Source organism: Fringilla coelebs, assembly GCF_963513975.1.
Source record: "Fringilla coelebs genome assembly, chromosome: 11".
NCBI lineage: Eukaryota > Metazoa > Chordata > Aves > Passeriformes > Fringillidae > Fringilla > Fringilla coelebs.
Genome location: NC_140037.1, coordinates 5,025,942 through 5,044,509, shown reverse-complemented (window position 1 = coordinate 5,044,509; position 18,568 = coordinate 5,025,942). Strand labels below are relative to the sequence as shown.

The 18,568-nt window shown below is 57.3% G+C and overlaps 2 protein-coding genes across 3 annotated transcripts; both read right to left on the bottom strand.

Annotated features, from left to right (window-relative positions):
• Nucleotides 1–1,354: 1,354 nt before the first annotated feature.
• On the bottom strand, nucleotides 1,355–4,478 carry LOC311158037 (regulator of cell cycle RGCC-like). 2 transcript variants are annotated; one of them, XM_084213147.1, is made up of 5 exons: nucleotides 4,373–4,478; nucleotides 3,637–3,792; nucleotides 3,094–3,174; nucleotides 2,911–2,973; nucleotides 1,355–1,915 (listed from the first exon to the last, which is right to left on the bottom strand). In XM_084213147.1, the coding sequence occupies exons 2-5, from the start codon at nucleotides 3,788–3,790 to the stop codon at nucleotides 1,857–1,859; spliced, it is 357 nt and encodes a 118-aa protein (XP_084069273.1). In that variant the 5' UTR covers nucleotides 3,791–3,792; nucleotides 4,373–4,478; the 3' UTR covers nucleotides 1,355–1,856. The 2 variants fall into 2 exon arrangements, with proteins under 2 accessions (XP_084069273.1, XP_084069274.1); XM_084213148.1 differs by having other exon boundaries at nucleotides 1,355–1,864.
• A 2,520-nt stretch (nucleotides 4,479–6,998) lies between these two features.
• On the bottom strand, nucleotides 6,999–18,308 carry ARHGAP36 (Rho GTPase activating protein 36; the record flags this gene model as incomplete). Its single annotated transcript, XM_084212791.1, has 13 exons — nucleotides 6,999–7,137; nucleotides 8,035–8,132; nucleotides 8,578–8,748; nucleotides 9,101–9,249; nucleotides 9,715–9,865; nucleotides 10,023–10,078; nucleotides 10,580–10,775; nucleotides 11,314–11,570; nucleotides 13,906–13,968; nucleotides 15,626–15,734; nucleotides 16,421–16,495; nucleotides 17,119–17,184; nucleotides 18,267–18,308. The coding sequence occupies 13 exons, from the start codon at nucleotides 18,306–18,308 to the stop codon at nucleotides 6,999–7,001; spliced, it is 1,572 nt and encodes a 523-aa protein (XP_084068917.1).
• Between the last annotated feature and the right edge of the window lie 260 nt (nucleotides 18,309–18,568).

Sequence of the window (18,568 nt, the reverse complement as noted above, 5' to 3'; positions counted from 1 at the left end):
AGCGTCACCAGAGCTGTGCTGTGGCTGTGGGGGTTATTGACCTCAGTAGATTTGGGGCTGGAAAATATTTATTTCTGTAGCTTAGCAACATTTGCCACTGCTGTGGGGGTGGAAGGGGGCAAATGGAACCTGGGGACAGTGACAGCCCGAGCACTACTGTCGTCATTGCCGACCATCAGGACCACGCTGGCTGGGGTGGGGTTAAAGCTGGGGAGGAGCTGGTGCTGCCCGGGGGCAGAACAGGACCATGGGGGGAGCAGACACCAGAGTCAGAGCAAGACAGCGAGGGCAGAACGCTGACTGCAGTGACTCAGAGGGGAAAAACGCCCTCAGTGACACAGGGGTGCTGCCATCAGCACAGTGGGACAGTCCCCACACCACCGTGGCTCCAGTGATGGGGGCTGTGTGTCCCCACAGAAGGTCACAGGCAGATCCCTGAGTGTCACAGACATCTCTGGGTGTCACCACCTTGGCACACACTCGCTCTGATCTCCCTGCTGCCCCTCGGGGTCCACTTGGGACAGACATCAGTGGTCACATCACACAGCATGGGCACAGCAACAGCCCAAAGCACCCCCTTGCCAGCCCTGCCCAGGGGCTGCCCCCCTCCTGCTGGAGCAGCACTACCAGGCTGGGATCCGTGTGTGCTCAGAGCCTCCTCAGCAGCACTGAGTCCTGGGGCTGGCAGAGGGGGTGTCCAACAGCCTCCTGCTCAGCACCCACGGAGCAGGGATGAGGGCAGAAACTGAAACTGCCCATTTCCCCCTCAGACAAGCTGCAGCAGAGCCACACGTGCCCCTGCTCCACGTGAGGATCACAGGGCGAGAGGGGGACCAGCAGAGCCACAGGTTCCTCTTCTGTCATCCTGGGGGCACCTCCCAGAGATGGGAAACTCCAGGGGGAAAGACAGGAGGGGAATCCCAGGGGGACCCATCATCCCATCCACGGCCAAGCCTCACTCAAAGCTCAGCTTGGCAGAGGGCTGCAAACCCACATCCCTGGGCCTTGTTCCTGGGATGCTGACAGGGGCAAGATGCAGGCAAAGTGGCACCAGAGCCCCTCCCTTTGGAAGCAGGAGCCCCGGGGCAAGGCCCTCCATCCCAGAGGGATGACAGGCAGTGTCAGCTCCCTGAGCAGAGGGAGGAAGGCACAGACTCTGCTCCCTCTGCCACCCCACACTGTCTGAGCACCATGGGGAGGTAGGACAAGGGATCCTCTTTAGCCTGGCATGTGCTGCTGAACTTGCTTCCTTGAGGTTTCCCCCTTCTCCAGCGACAGTCCCACCAGCTGGCAGCCCCAGGCATCCCTGCTCCCACCCCTGCCAATGGGAAAAAGATGGACACAGACAGGCAGAGGTTTAAAATCCTGTTCACAGAACTATGTCCTCTTTGTACAACACAATACATATTTTTTACAGTATTTACAGCAGCAGCTGGGGCAGAGGCACTTGGGGGGCAGAGAGGGGCTCAGTTTGGGGCTCCCCACGCCAAGCAAAGGTCAGCAGTGGCAGATGCCACCAAGGAACCGGGCTTCCCAGCCTGGAGGGGACACTGAGGTCACGCTGATGTCCTGCAAGTTGATCTTCCCCAAAATTACTCTGGGGGCTTCAGCAGCAGCCCAGCTCCCCCCCAAACCCCCTGGAGCCACCAGACCCCGCACAGGGCAGGGCCAGGTCCTGCCCAGGGCTGTCCTCCCCTGGCGCTGGCAGGGCCTTGTCACCATCGTCCCGCGGCCAGATCCGTCCCCGCTGCCCGTCCCTGTCCCCGGAGCCATCCCCACCCAGGGCTGCAGAGGCAGAGACAGCATCAGGGAGACTCAGGGCTGGGGCTGCTCCTCTCCAGACTCCACAGCACAGCTCACATCTCTGCAGGATGACACAGAAGATGGTGACAGTCTGCAGGGTTAGAGCAGAAATCTGGGGCAGGGGGTCAGCTCTGGTCCCCTCCCTCCCTCCCTCCCTCCCTCCCTCCCTCCCTCCCTCCCTCCCTCCCTCCCTCCCTCCCTCCCTCCCTCCCTCCCTCCCTCCCTCCCTCCCTCCCAGCATGGCTGGGGCCTGCAAAGGAACACTTCCCACCAGCCACCTCATTTTGGACACCAGGGATGGGAACAGATAGCAGAACTGTGCCTTGCACAGTCTGCGTGGGGGGAATCTGGTTCTCTCTGCCTCTCAGGTTCTTCCTGCCTCCAGCCTGTCACGCAGGGCCCCTGTGGGAGGAAGTGGCCTCTGCCTCGGTTTCCCCAGCACAGCAGCCATTGAAGAGCAGCCAAACTCTCCAGAGGTGCCAGAGATGCCAGCACAGCATCACTCCCTCTCACAGGGACACCCCCAGCCTCTTAGCAGGAAGGAAACATCTGGAGGAGGAGAGCATGACCAACAGGCTGGGATTGCCCTCCCTGCCATCACACAGACCCACTCTCTTCCCTCCTGATGGGGTGGGTCAGGATACACCCCAAGGGAAGATCCCTTCTAAAGAGCAGCCTCTGAGCAGCAGCTGGAGGGAGGGTGCAGGCAGAGGACCACAGGCCTCTGTGCATCTTCCCAAAAATATCCCCAGCTCTGGAGGCTGTGCTGTTGGGCTTCACTGCCAGGACTAACCCAGCCTTGGTGTCCCCAGTCCCCTCCCCCAGGCACCAGCCCTGCACCTCATCTGAGCAAACTGAGGCAGCAGGGGGGTAAGACACTTAAGCCATGGAATTTCTTCCCAAGCTGAAAGAGTTGGGAGAGGGAGGTGACATCCATGAGCCCCTCCCCAAAAGGAAGGATGGAAGGGTTCCACCACTGCAGCCAAAATCAAGTTCCAAGCCCCCTGCAGCAGGACCCCGGGCAGAGGAGGAGCAGGGGCAGGGGTAGAGCCCCAGCCCAGGTGTCCCATCCCGTGGGAAGTGCAGGGATCAAGGCTGGGCAAGTACCTTCCAAGGCTTTATCCAGGTCTGCGATGAACTCCTCCAGCTCCTGCGTGTCTCCAAGCTTTGCTAGTGGGGAAAAACACGGTCAGGTCTCCCCTTTCCCCCCTCACTGGGGAGAGGGCCCCATTGGCACCCCCCTATCCAGGGCTGGAAGTCATTGCCAAGCCCAGCTGAGCACAGGCTCACCTTTGGTGGGATAAGTGTCAGCTGGGCTGTTGAGGTGCTCCTCGCTGGAGTTGAGGCTGCTTCCTGGGGACGTGCTGGCACCTGTGGAGGCAGAGCATCAGTCCCTGGCCTGGGCACAGGCACCTGATGAACACTGCAGGAACATGGCCCGGTCATGCCCGTGGCACAGGGTGGCACACTCTTGGAGACCCCATCTGCTCCTCCCCTGCTTCTAGGAATGCTTGGGAAAATGAAACTGAGTTTCTTTCTCAGGTCGAAGAGCACCAGAGGTTGTCTGGGCACAGTTACAAGAACAGGGTTATTATAGAAAACTGGGTTATCCCCAGCCTGTCAGAGTTCTGGAGCAGCCTGCCTGGCATAAGGAGCCCTGGCAGGTCCTGGGCCAGTATCCAGTGGTCATCCCCCATTGCTCATCCAGCCCACCAGGGCTGAGTCAGGCAGTGTCAGCAGCAAGATGTGCTCCACAGAGGAACCACAGAGCTCCCACCCCAGCAGACACCACCCTACCCTCCCCAGGGCTCCTCACCCCCAGCCCAGACTCACTCTCCAGCTCATCGATGCCACTGTCATACACACTCTGTCCCGCTTTCCTCTTCAGCTCCTCCAGGTGCTGCTGGTACTGACTCGCAGGGCCCCGGTCAAAGTCCTCCATGACCTCCTCGAACTCCCTCAGCAGCTCACTGAGCTCCTCAGCCATCGCTGCAGGCAACAGGGGGGTGTTGGGGTACCCACCTGGCAGGCAGGGCCAGCAAGAGCCTCTCGGGAGCAGCCCAGGCTGGGGATGGGGCAGAGCCAGGCTCCAGGTCCCGGCTCTGCAGACAGTGCCAGCACTGCTCCGAGCACACACAGCTCCGAGCACAGCTCAGCCTTCCCTCCAGCTCATCCCACAGCTGGGCTGGGGCCAGCCCAGTAAGAGCTGGTCCTACACAGGCTTGAGAGAATCCCAGAAGGGTCTAGGCAGGAAGGGAGCTCAAAGCCCATCCCACTCTACCCCTGCCACGGGCAGGGACACCTTCCACTGTCCCAGGCTGCTCCCAGCCCCAATATCTAGCCTGCCCTTGGGTACTGCCAGCGATCCAGGGCAGCCTCAGCTGCTCCGGCCAGGCTGGGGCACACGGAGGAGCGGAGGAGGGCACAATCCCCGGCCGGGGCAGTCCGGGACCCCGGCTCCATCCCGCTCCCGGGGGGTGCCCGGAGGCTGCGGGCGGACACAGGAGCGGAGCCCCTCGCGGGTTCCGAGGAGGCGGCATCCCCCGGTTCGGTTCGGTTCGGCACTCACCGGCTGCTCGGCTCCCCGTGCTCCGGTCCCGGCGGCAGCGGCGCTTCCCGCTCCGCTCCCGCCGCTTTTGGCTCCGCACCGGGGGCTGGGCGGGGCCTCCGGGAGGCTCCGCCCCAAACGGCGGCGCGGGACCGGGGGAGTCCCGGGGTCACCCCTCCAAACACCCCGAAACAGCCCCGAACAAACAGCCCCGAACAAACAGCCCCGAACAAACCCCGGACGGGAGGTGGAACACGGCGGTCGGGCTCAGCTCCCAGGGAACAAGAGACAGACGGCCTCAAGCTGTGCCGGGGAGGGTCAGGTTGGATATTGGGGCAATTCCTTGGTGGACAGGGCTGTCCGGCCCTGGCACAGCTGCCCAGGGCAGGGCTGGAGTGCCCGTCCCTGGAGGGGTTTCAAAGCTGTGTGGATGTGGCACATGGGGACATGGGTTGGGGTGGCCTTGGCAGCGCTGGGGACTGGTTGGACTTGTGCTCTTGCAGGGCTTTTCCAACCTCAGTGGTTTCACAATTCTCTCCCACAGTTTCCCAGAGAGCTGTCAAGCCCAGAGCTCTGTGTCTGGGCCCTGCCCTGGGTCCTGGTCAGCAGTGTGGGAGAGACACAGGGGTTTAAAAAAAGAGGAGCTCGAGCGCTGCTTTCTTTGCGGTTGACTCAAAAGCCACCCATGGATCCGAGCAGCCAGTCCCACTCCTGCAGATTCTCCCTGCTGTACCTTGGGCCTGGCTCTGCCCCACCGGTCTGAGGGGCTCAAGAGGTCTTTGGTGGGCTGGAACTAAAAACCAGCCAGAACCACCCCAACAGCAGCAACTGCCCCCCAAAACCAGCAAGTGCTCCCTAAATAGCAATGACCTCCCCAAACAGTGACCAGCTCCTGAGAGCCACCACCCTCCAAAAGCAGACTCCCCCAAACATTCACCACTGCCCCAAAAGCAACCACCCTGCCCCAAGAAGAGACCCCCAACAGCAGCAATCCCTCCTGTGCCAGCCCTGGGGATCAGGAAGGATCAAGGCAGAGACTTCCCTGTCATTTCTGAGGTGACCCCCAAGGCTTGCAGGGACAAAGAGTCCCTCAAAACAGAACCTGGAGCAAAAGCCAGCCAGCCCCTCCAGAGCAACTCCAAGGCTCCATGAATGAGATGTGCACTGGCTGGGGATGGTGTTTATTTCGTGAGGCTGGAACGGAGCCGCTCTGGGCCAGCCCCGTGCGCTCCAGCGGAGTCTCCGTGCAGCCGCACGGGGCCGGGCCGGGGCGGTGCCGGGCTGCCCTCAAGCGGAGTTTCCAGCAATACCGCATCAACACTGCCAGGGATAAACACCCTACCGGCCGCTTTGATGGCTCTGTAGTAGCCAGCGAAAGCTGGTGCTTCCCAGTGAGCTCTCCGTGCCCCCCTGCCCCCGTTATGGTGCTGGGAAAGTGAAACCCAGCAGGACTTTTCCCGCAAAGAGCTGTGTCAGCATCCCTGTTCCATCCTAGAATCATGGAATCATAGAATGGCGTGGGTGGGAAGGGACCTTAAAGTCCATCCCACTCCAGCCCCCGCCATGGGCAAGGACACCTTTCACTATCCCAGGCTGCTCCAAGCCACATCCAACCTGGCCTTGGGCACTTCCAGGGATCCAGGAGCAGCCACAGCTGCTCTGGGCACCCTGTGCCAGTGTTTTACCACCCTAGGAAGGAATTTGAAAGGCTGGGGGCTGCTCTTGCAGCAGGTACAATCCCACCCAGAGCAGTGGCTGGACACAATGTTGGTTTCACAGCTGACATTTGAGTGTTCCCATGGCCTCTGGAACCTTCCACAGCCTCATGATGTCCCAAATTTATCTGCTCCTCCAGACACAACAGATCTGCTGCTCTCTGGAGCTTATCAGCTCCCAGGGGGTCTCACCAGCTATCTCACAGCACAGGCTCCTCTGGGAAATGCTTCCCCACCCATCCCAACTGTTCTGATCTGCAGGGAAGGGACCTTTGCAAAATAAGAGCCCAGCCCTGAGCAGGGCACCTGAGAAGGTCTGGGTGCCTTCAGACCAGGACTGGGTGCAGGCTGTGGTGGAATATGGAATACTGTTTGCACAAGCACTGTTTTGTCCCCAAAAGTGCCCTGCTGTGGCTGCCCCATCCCTGGAAACATTCGAGGTCAGAAGGCCAGGCTGGATGGGGCTTGGAGCAGCCTGGTGCAGTGGAAGGTGTCCCTGCCTGTGCCAGGGCCTCACTGCCCTCACGGGGAAGAATTTCTCTGGATATCCCATGAATATCCCAATTTCTCCCTCTGGCAGTGGGAAGCTATTCCCCTTGTCCCGTCCCTCCAGGCCCTTACAAAAACATTTGGATACATGGATAAGGTGCCTCTGAGCCCTCTCTTCTCCAGGCTGAGCAGTCCCAGCTTCCTCAGCCTGTCCTCTCAAGAGTGCCCCCAGGTCGAGGGATGGCAATCCATCCCCGAGGGGCTGTGAGGAGGAGGTGGCAGGGCAGGGTTGGACCCGCAGGGAGGTGCCAGCCCAGCAGCTGACCCCGAGTACAGCTCTGCCCCCAGGGCACAGGCACAGGGGCTGCCCCCAAAGTGAGGCAAGGGCTGGGTTGTGTGGGAAAAGCTGCCTGCTTTTGTCCAGAGAGCCTGGCCAGGGCTCGCTAGATGCCAACATCCAGGTTTAGGAAGGAGACGTTGCTGTACAGCTCCGAGGAGACCGAGCCTCGCTCCAGGCTGTGTGTCCAGCCGGGCAGGGGGGACAGAGCGAGCTCCTCCCGGGGATCCTCACGCTCTGGGCTCCTAAGGAAGCAAAAAAGAGAGAGATGCTGTTTGCAAATGCTTCTCCTGCCTACTGCACTCCCAAATGGGCTCAAGCGGTGATCCCAAAGATTGCTATCCGCAGACAGTCCCAAAAGGAATGTGAAGACAAATGAGAAGCTGTAGCATGGGTCACAGAATCCTAGGTTTGGGTTGGAAGGAACTTTGAAGAGCATCTAGTCCATGGGCACAGACCGGGTTGCTCCAAGCTCCATCCAAGCTGGTATGGAAGTGGCCTGCGGTCCAGGAAAACCCTTCCTGCAGGACAGTTCATGTTTACTGAAGAGTCACCAGCTCTGCCGAAGGCTCTTGAGCATTCCCAGGATCCCCTGTCTTCAATCATTCCCTACTTCCAACTCCAGGGAGCAAACCCCTCCTGCATTATGTGCCATGGTGGACCCAGCTCACGGGAGGTGAGGTCCTGTCAGCCACCATCTTTAACCTTAGGGAAGGGCACAAGTTCCAGTTCTGAGCCTCAGTGGGACTGTCCGGCCTTGCACCCGGAATGTGGATGTATGGACAGAGCTGGCAGCCCCACACAGACACACGGGGCAGGCAAAGACTGCAGTGAAACACGGACACCGAGGACAGAGGAGGTCTGGTGGTGGAGCAGGAATCAGTGTGTGACACTGAGAGGCAGGAGCAGGGCAGGGGCTGCACAGGAGCCACGCGGATACCAGAGCTCTGGAGAGAGCCGGCACAGGCTGAGGAGCAAACAGGGAGAGCAGGGAGCTCCGAGGGATGGGAAGGAGGGAGTGTGAAGGGCTTTTGCTGGGTAGCTGGTGACCAGAGTGCTGTAGGAAGGAGCAATCTGGAGGAAGATGAACAGGGGTTGCTGTCACTTGTCCCTGTGCCCTGAGGAGCCCCTCGGGCACTTACGGCACGTCAGGGAACTTCCTGCGCAGCAGGTACTCGATGACATCGGGGTCTGTCTGGAACAGCCTCCTCAGCACGTCACACTGCATCTCTGGAGACACCTGGGGAGACACGGCCACACCACTCGTGGGGCTGCTCTCGGCAGGAGGCTGTGCAGAGGCAGCCAAGGAAGGTCCCCAGGACATGGTCACAGACCCAGCACGTTGGTGTCACACCCCACACACCCCCCAGGGGCTGCAGGATCTCAGCCCCTACTTTCCCCCCACAATCCCCAGTCCTTTAGCTCCCTGCAGACCACAAAAATTGCTATAAGGCTTTTTGGGGACCTGAAATGTCACATTCTAATAGACCTGAGGGGACTCTCTACTGCTGCCTGCGAGTGCCCTGTGGGAGAGTGGAGAGAGGATGGAGCCAGAGCCATCCTAGAGGATGGGCACAGACCAAGGTGTGCATCTCTGACAAGGACAAAATCCTTTCCCTGCTGCTCTTGGAAGCGTTCAGAGGGAAGGAGGGGCTGGAGGGGCTACCCTGTGGAGCCCCACATACCATGAACAGGGAGTGGTGGTGCTCAATCAGCCTCTGGAGCACCAGGATTATGGCAGCACTGTCCTCAAAGTTCAGGGCACCGGCATCTTTCTCTCCAGGCTTCTCCTTCTGCAGGATGTTGGGACCAAAGACTGTAGCCAGGTTTGACACTGTCATTTTATTCCCAGGGATCTGCAAGGAAGCACCAAAGGAACCTGTGGACTGTGGATGTAGTGGCATGGGATGTCCCAGGATATCCTCACCAACCCCAGGGCAGGAACACAAGGGCGAGGTGAGGGTGAGATGTTGGTCTGGATCCAGTTTGGTCCTCTCTGAGCTGGTGGCAAGGCCAGCACAAAGGGCTTGAGGTGCTGGAGCACACACTCATCCCATTCCCACCATTTCCAACCACAATGACCCCGGGATTCCATGAAGGATTTGCTTTCTCCCGAAGCCTTCACCCAGGCTTGCAGCAGCTCCGCTCAGCTGCAGCCCCAGCAGCCCCAGCACCTTTGCCCGTGCAGCCCCTCTGGAGCAGCCTCACCTGGCAGCCCTGGGGGTCCCAGGAGCTCTCAGCGTGCCGGGCCACCTCAGCCAGGAAGCGCAGGAGCCGCAGCAGGGTGTCACTGTGGCACGGGGGCAGCAGGAACAGCAGCAGCTGCAGCGTGTCCAGCTGGGCCTGCCCCTCCAGGCCTGGCGAGAGCAGTGGTTAGTGAGGGTCCCAGCCCAGCAGGCACTTCCAGCCCTCCTCCACATGCTTGGGAATGAGCTCTGGTGGGAGCCAGGATGCTGTCCCACCCTTCCTCCCATGGGATGGAGAACCCAGCAAGGGCTGTGGTGTGGTTGGGTACTGCACAGCCACACAGCCAAAGACTGTCATGGACTAGAGGGATTTTTATAGTCCAATTTAAAAGAAATCAAACAAAACCCCCACCGAACCCACTGATTACAGTAGCCTGTGTGTGGCAGTGCCAGGGAGCACAACACCCATCCCATCGCTGTCCAGAGGCTTTGGAAAAGAAGGGTGGTGAGGAAGGATCCATTCCTGGCAGTGTCCAAAGTCAGGTTGGATAGGACTTGGAGCAACCTGACCAAGTGAGAGGTGTCCCCAGCACAAATCCTCCTGTGGCTGTGCAGGCTCTGTCCACAGGTACTCACTGGCTGTGCTGAGGAAGGCTCCATAGAGCTCTCTGGGAATCAGGGAATTGGGCATATCCCGGAGAAACTCTTTGAGCAGGGCAGCCACATCATGAACACTTTGATGCTCATCCAAGAAAACATCCAGCCCTCGGTCAAACTCTTCCCTCAGCTTAGAGATGGAAGAAATGGGAAGGATGAAAATCACAGTCAGTTCTAGTCTGTTTCAGACCTCTCCACACCAATGTCAGCTCTATCCATCCCCATCCACATGAGCCTCTATCCCCAGCAAGGCACAGCCAGAGGATGTAGTGGATGCTTCCCTTTACCTGCTGGACTCTTTTCTTGGAGCTCCCGACACGGAAGATGCCAACAGTTTGGAGCCCTGGGGGACAGAGAGGTTAGTGCTGTGCAATCCCGTGGCTCCCTGCCACCTGGCTGCTCCTCGCAGCACCTCAGCACCCTGGTACGGCTTCTCTTGCATGGCTCTCCCTTCTCCAGGCAGTGAGGAAAAGGAAGGGCTGTGGAGCCATGAGATTTCCTTGGGTTGCCTGTGAGAAGGGAGGAGATCCCATCCCTACAGTCACTGTGAGTGAGGGCTGGATGTGCAGCAGAGGCTGAGGCACCAGGAGATGGTCACTGACACACACAGTGACATTCCCCTCTGGTGCTGCATCCAACCCAGAGGACTCTCCACAGGAGGCTCTTGGGGCCCTGCCCCAGGACTCACAGAAGCACTCAGGCTGGGAAAGACCTCCAAGACCATCGAGCCCAACCTTCAGGTGAATCCTACGGTGCCCATTAAACCTGGCCTTCCTCCCACCTTGGGGATGGCCAGGCCAGGATATCTTGGTGGCCACATACAGGGAGTTTTTCCAGCCCTTACCGTGCGTCTCGAGGTGGGTGCAGCACCTGTCCACAATGCGTGGCACCTGCCAGGTGATGGGGTTCAGGCTCAGCGGCTTCTTCTTGCCTCGGCTCCTGCGAGGGTCCAGCTCGTGGGGGTGTGAGAGCTGCAGGGCCTCCAGCAGCTCGGACGCGTTGTCACTCAGGTCCGTGATGGAATCCACCGACATGGCCCCCTGTGATGGAGCAGAGGGCATTTGCAGGTAGCAGGAGTGACCCCACAGATCCATCACTGCCATGACCTCACGGGTTACTGGGAAAGGGCAGCATCCAGTGCCACCCCTGCCATGGGCAGGGACACCTTCCGCTATCCCAGGTTGCTCCCAGCCCCAGTGTCCACCCTGGTCTTGGACACTGCCAGGGATCCAGGGGCAGCCACAGCTTCTCTGGGCACCCTGTGCCAGGGCCTGCCCACCCTCATGGGGAAGAATTCCTTCCCAATATCCCATCCATCCCTGCCCTCGGAACCCTTAAATGTCCCCCTGGTAACCTCAGCTCCGTAAGAGCTTTGCTAGTGAGGTCCTCCCACTCCTCACAGTCCCTCTCTGAGGGGACTGAGGACATCACCATTTCCCCGAGGACAGACTGGGACCGGCCCAGATTGGCACATAACCCACTCAGTCAGTAAGAAAAAATCCTGGAAAATCCCATTTATTGCCGAATTCAGATGCCCCCATCTGACAGCACCACCACAGCCCACTTTGGGAACCATACCCTCCGCTGGCTCCAGGAGCTCTTGTCCACAAGAGCTGGGGAAAGCGGCTCCTCAGGGCAGCCCCCATCGGGAGCCCGGATACAGCTGGCGCCCATTCCCAGCCTCCTGTGCCTCTGGGCCCGGAACCTCGTCACCGTGGCCTCCACCTCCAGGCAGAGCCGGCGGCTCCTGCCCACGGCCTCCTGCAGCTGCCGGCAGGCGCGGTCGTTGGCGATGACCTGGGGGAGCGGCACGCCGAAGGTGTGGGGAGAGCAGTCTGGGGAAACACGGCAGGAAGGGACGGGCATTGCAGGGAGGGAGCTGCAGGGATCAGCCCGCGTGTCCTGCCCCCAGGAGCGCCCGCAGCGCTCCCAAGGAGCCAGGCAAACCCAAAGGGAGCTGTGTGTAACGCCACCGGGCCGCTTCTAGCCGGACAGCGAGATCTATGAGGAGCAGGGTTCCTCAGGCGAGCAGTCTCGGGCCGGGCAGCTCAGCCTTCCGCAGGCCGAGTGTCCGAGCCCTAAGTGCCCTAAGCCTGACACCTTAGCAAGCTCAGTGATTATCAGCTCTTAGTGATTTTCAGCTCTTTTATAATTTCAGCTCTGGGCTTGCTAAGGTGTTTTGGCCGCAGTGGCTTCCACAGAGCAGACAGAGAGAGAGGAGAAGGCAGCCTCAGAGGTTCCATGATGGTTTATTTGCAGGGGGTTCGCGAAGGGTTCCGACGGCGGCTCTTCTACCAGAATGGACCAGGGTCGCTACTTATATAGGGTTAGGAGGGATTGAAAACTGACCAATTGTAAGGGTTAGGGAAAACTAGCCTATAGGGTCACAGAGAGATAAGCTAGGCCAGAGGACATAAGTGAAGACTCCAGGCTTAGGTATTCTGTATCTCCGCATTTCCGTATCTCTAGGCTTACATCCTCCACGGGGCCTCAGCCATCTCAGTGTCCGCTACAGAGCTGCTCCTCCTGGAGAGCAGGGACGGTGTGGTGGGACCCTGGGTGCCAAAGAGCCAAGGGAGAGGGCACCCCGTGGGAAACGGGGTGCTGGGGGACAGGGAGGAGACACAGGGGCCTGCTCTCCATCAGTGTGCTTGATGGAGCCCGTCCCAGTTTTTCCTGGAGTTTCCTTCCTTTAACTGGCTACAGGCCCATGAAGATGCCATGGCATCTATGAAGCAACAACTTCATAAATCACCAAAAGATCCTTTCCAAATTCTAACTGTGAGAAATGGATTTGTAGATAGTTCTCAGGGCCTAACAGAAGGCCCACACATTATACATCCGTATGCAAACTTTGAGACAAGAAATGCTGACTTAGAAATACCATAGAATGAGACAATTATTGTTGAGAGAAAAATGGAGCTAGAAAAAAGTTTCAAAAGATGACCTTACAAATAAGACTAGATACTTTAGAGAAATACAACTATGAAAAATGCATTATATTAGGGCCCACGAGGGGTAGTTTTACATTATTAGCTTTAAGGCATCTACAGCATGGCTTGGCAAAAAGCTGATAGGCCAAGAAATGCTCACAGTGTATTGTAATTTGGAAATATTGGCTTCTGATTGTGATGGCGTGAATTATAACATCTGTATTGTCTCAGCCTTCTCAAGGCACTGAAAATGGAATAAAAATTTTTAAAATGCCTCTCAGTTGCCCCAGCTCTAGATCAAGAAGAGAGTATTGTCCAACAAACTGGTGCCCCATGTGAGAAGCAGATAACTAAACTAAACTGTCCAACCTGCCAGAAAACCCCAAGGCCATTTTTGTGAAGTGTTGCTGAGAGAAGCATGAATCCTGGGATCATAACTCCTGCAAGAAGAGAGAAGTTGAATTTCTACCCTCGTTGCTGGCTCGTTCAGGTTGGAGATCCGACAAGGACTTGCCTGTTCAACATCAGGTAAACCTCAGGGAACGTGTTAGGACACAAGATGTCAAATTTGCCTAGAGATATTTTAAAAACCTTAAAGATCTGGTCAAATCTAATTCCTGTAACATTTCAAAATCTGAGTTAAAGGACTTACTACTATTCATTCAGGAGCAGTTTCCAGCTGCAGATGAAGCTTCTATGTTATCACTCCCTCTCTGGGAACTTTAAGGACTAAAACTATACAATGCTTTTACCACAGACAGAGATCAAACAGCTACGAAGCTGCTACCAGCATGTTGTACGATGATTGATATGTTTAAACACTCTACTAAGTAAAGTATGAGGCATTCATTTCAGTAGTTTCCTTGAGTGGGTTTTGTACTGGTGTGGGGAAGCTCATTCCCACCTGGCTCTGCTCTAGGATTCTGTGCACCCCAGGGTTGTCACTGAGGTCCCGCAAGGGATGCTAAGATAGAACTGGAGGCAGCAAGATCAGGGCAAAGTGGGCAGATAGACACATTTATAGGTGCTCACCTTGAAAATGTATTTCACATTGCACATATTCCACACACCTTTCCGTGCCTTCCAGGCTCCATCAAGCCTGTGCCATTCCACGAACAGCAGAACAAATGAACAAGCGTCCTGCTGGATTCGGGCACCTCCCACCCCACCCCACCAAAAATCACCCATTCCCTCTGAGAGCAAGGAACAAAGCCCATATAAAAGGGAGGCTGCTCACCTTTCCTCTCCTTCGAGAAGCTCTCCAGCTTCTGCCGGATGGATTTGATGCCTTTGGAGCCATCTAGGAGAAGAAGAGAAGGGGAAGGTTCAGCACCAGCATCTTGGGGCTGGTTCAGCACAGGCTCCCTGTCCCTCTGCAGCCACGGCCCTGAGGGGATCCAGGAGTCCCCTGGGACACACAGTGGGCAGCAGCTGCCCGGGGACCAGCCCTGGAGATGGACATCACTGCTTGGAGAACATTCCCAGAGATGGGCGCCATCCTCTGCGGGTGAAGGGGTGGGGGGACCCCATGGCTCTACACGAGCAGGGAGACCCAGAAAGGCTTTTGGGAATGTTTTACAGAGCACAGACATAAAAAGTTGTACAAAACACCATCACAAATCCCATCCTGCTCCGTAGGACTCCCACCTCACACATCCAGCAGCAGTGAACTGAGAATTCACTCACTGCCCACCCTAAATCCTTCCAGGACACATCACCCTATTCTGGCGCATCTTCTTCATTCCTGAGGAATTCTCTTCCTAGGAACAGCTTATATCTATTTGTTTGGGTTATTTTGTAAGACTTAGAGGAAAGCTCTGACAGCTGGAATGAGGAACATGAGTGCAGAAGCCAACATAAATTATCCAGCAGCACACTGACCAACCAGGAAGGAAATATTGGGGTTTGGGGCTTTTTTTGGCACTGCACTGGTCCCTGGAGGAGCTGCTGCTGTAGGGTGTCACCGCAAGCTGGATCACAACAGTCCAAAATAAAACAAAATAAAAAAAGAATCAGGATGTTTGTGGTCAAAGTCCTCCAGGGCTGCAGCCCTGGAGCAACTGGGAGTTCTGGGAAGGAGAGAGAAGCTGTGCTGGACTCTTCATGATGCTGTTTCATGGCTTGAAATCTTTGGGATATTAAGGTGGGAAGCCACACTTGGGTGCCACCTCAAGCAGTTGGTGCTCAGCATGAGGCTGGGCACTGGGAGATGCTCCATCCCTGGGAGAGGATCCCAGAGACCTGGGGCCTCCATCTGGGGTGCCAGGAGTGGAAGGGGGGCTGGAGACACCCAGGCTCCCTCTGCACCCCCAGCCCCAGACCTGGTGAGCTGGTGGCATCCCCTGCCCTGCTGGGATGCCAAAATATGGCCCAGGGCACAGGAGGGACATCAAATGGATAAGAAGTAAATTTGGGAAGGAGTCTGGGAACCACAAATGTCTGGGTTTGCTGGTGGGGGACACAGGCAGCCCTGGGAACCCTGACAGGGCCTCTGTGCTCAGTTCCTGTGGAGCTCCTAAATTTATCCACCCTTTTATGTGCCAGTGCATTATCCACTCTCCCATAAGCCCCTTTCCAGCATCAGGACTTAGTACTGGCCATGGATCCAAACAGCAAATCCTGTCCCACCCCAAGGGCACTCAGACAATCCCAGTGGAGACCTCGCCAAGTTGTCACATCTGGTTTGGGTTTGGGGGTTGGAGGGTCATGTTCTCACACTGCTGCAGACATGCAAACCCCTCCACAGGCTGATCAGGCCTTTGGGGCTCAGAATAAAGTAGCAATGAGAAATAGAATGGACCAAAATATGTCACAAATGTCCTTTCATAGCCATCATCCCGGGCTGTGGTGTGGGGGGTGAGCAGCATGAATGGCTCAGCCTCAGCCCTCCTTGGCAGGAGCCTCCTCTCCTGTCCTCTCCCATCCTGTCCCTCCTCTCCCCTCCTTTCCCCCTGTACCTCTGTCCAGACTGAGATGCCCCACGGGCAGCCTCTCCTGCAGCTGGAACAGCGCCAGCTCCTGCAGACTGGCCCTCTCCAGCTCCGACAGGCTCTGCAGGGCCACGGGCTGCATCCCAGGGCTGGGGCCTGGCACAGGGGGCGAGCCAAAGGTCCTCTGGAAAACACACCTGTGTGAAAGGAACACATGGCAGCGACATCTGCTTTAGGAGAGAAACTGCTGCGAGCACCCCAGCAGGAGACATTTGTCCCACCTCTCCAAAGAGCCAGTGGGGCTGCAGATGCCCCAACCACATCATCTCACTTCAACCTTCCAAGCAAAGGCCTTGAAGGCATCAGGAGCAGATATTTAGATTTGATATTGGGAAGGAATTGTTCCCCGTGAGGGTGGGGAGGCCCTGGCACAGGGTGCCCAGAAGAGCTGTGGTTGCTCTGTCCCTGGAAGCGTCCATGGCCAGGGTGGACAGGGCTTGGAGCAGCGTGCACTGGTGAAAAATGTCCCTGCATGGAAGGACATAAGCTTGAGGATCTCTCCGAAATTCTGTGATTTATCTCTTTTAAATCACAAAAACCTGCACATGACCAAAGCCCTTTACCCCAGTCACAGGGTGGACCGCAGACCATGGACACAGCCTGGACACCCCATCTCCTCTCCCAGAGCTTTGGGGAGCCCTCCCTGTTGCATGAGGCTCTGGGAGAGCCCCTACAGGGACCTGGCTCCTCACCCCACACTGACCTGGCTGCCTCCAGCGGTGCCACCTCCTCCTGGTGCCACCTGTGCCACCGCCCCAGCACCGGCACCACCAGGCACGGTCCAAAGAGCAACAGCAGCCCCAGAGAGAAGAGAGGACTGAGGTCAGAGTACGGGCTCTGAAAAGAACCTCCCCGAAGAGGCTTAAGGCAGGAATGAAAAATAAATGCCTGGAAGTCTCAAGAGATGCAGTGAGACCCCCAGGAGCAGGGCAGGGCTCCTGTGTCAGTCTCTGCCACCCCCCTCCAGCCCCTGAGACTGATTCCTTCTGGCCAGGTTTGAAATTTCAGTTTCTAAAGGTTAGAAATTAGAAATTTAGAAATTAGAATTTAGAAAGTTACATAAATTAAAGAAGAAAACAAATATAAAGGAGTTGTTCAGAGTTCCCTGTAAGTGGACACTGAAAAGGGAATTCAGCTACATCATAGAATTCCACACTGGTTTGGGTTGGAAGAGAGCTCAAAAATAAAAAAAAATGGGAGCTTTCCTAATATCCCAGCTATCCCTGCCCTCTATCAAATTAAAGAGGCACAGTGCAGAGATTTTTATAACTTAACATCCTGCTCCCCTGGGACGGTGTGGGGCAGGAAACTCCTTGGCTGTCACAGATGAGATTATCTCCACATGCCAGGGACAGCTCCTGTGCCTGTGCTGCATCAGGCAGCTCTGCTGTGCATGGATGGATGGATGGATGGATGGATGGACGGACACACCCCCAGAGAGACACACTGTAGGGAATTACCTTTGTGCAGGTGAAGCTCCACACTCCAGCAGAGCCCACGGCCACATCCCCAGCCTGAGTGGAGTCCTGGGGGGATGCAGCCACCACGGGGTGAGGAAGAGGAGGAATCCCAGTCACAAGAGGCAGCAGCAGAGGGAAGGCAGGAAGGAGAAGGCAGGAAGGAGAAGGCTGGACAAGCTGCTGCTTATCTGCCCAACTGCAGGCGCCACTCGAGGAGCCCTGCGACATGCCACCACCACTGGTGCTGCCAAAGCTCATCCTGCAGGAGTTAACCCCAAACACCTGTCCTGCTTCTCACCCCAGGGGTGGATTTATGTCCCTGGGGACAGCTGAGATGGGGACCAGCCCCTCCAAGCCAGAGGCATAAGAGCAGAGGGGGTGTCCCTGCAGGGGACAGGGATCTGTGATCCCTGTGAATCCCATGGCACAGGAGAGCTCACTCAGGCTCCCCACAAGGAAGGAAATGCTGGCCCACAGCAGGGGCAAAGGCAGAGCCCCACAAAAATCCCCCTTTGGAGGGGATGCCAGGGCAGGAATCTCACTAACTCAAACACAGGACTAGTGCTTATTTCAGGAAATCTCATGGGGAAAGCTCAGTCTGGCTGCCCCCTCCATTCCCAAGGAGCAGTGGCTGCTCCCCCAGAGTCAGCTGCAGTTTCTCTCTTCCCAGCTGGAATGAAGGGCCCACATTTACCTTGCCTGTGTCCTCTTGCAGCAGCACCAGCGGCTCCTGGAGCTCCCGGCTCTTCCTTTGGGACAATGGTTTTCACTGCAGCATCTCCCAAAAGCTCCAGGGGCCCTTCCAGCCCACAGGCGGCGGGAGAAGTGGGGAAGTGATGGAAAGGAGCTGCCACAGCCGAGGGGAGGAGAGAGGGGATGAGAATGTGAATTTTCTGCCAAAGAAATGAGAGCCAGAAACAGCGTGCGGAGAGAGGGCAGGGCTGGATGGAAGAACCGCGCTTCCCACGCTGGACACGGAGCCTTGGCAGGGACTGCTCATTGCTCAATCCCCTCCATCCTCAGCTTTCCCCACTCCCATCCATGGGCAACCAGCACACCCCTCAAGCATCAGCTGTGCTGCCAGGTGAAACCTGAACTGGGAACGTGCTGCCCGAGCTGGCTGGGGAGGGCCAGTGGATGATTCCCACCTCAGCTCTCGAGCAGATCTTCCTGGGGCTCCACCACGGCATCTTCCCCAGACAGAGCGTCTGGCACAGGCTGGGCACATGGATGCTCTCCACATCCAGGATCCCTGCAGAGCTCTGCTGTTAAGGAGCTCACAGACCTCATGGGGTGGAGCTACAGCTCAAGTTGTTCCCAGAGAGTTAAAGACCTTGGAGAGCCTCCCAAACCTCTACCAACACCCAAAATTGGCACTTCTTGCCAATTAACACACCCAGGAGTCCTTTGGGGGGCATAGCCGGGCTCCTGGCCCATGATCATGGAATGG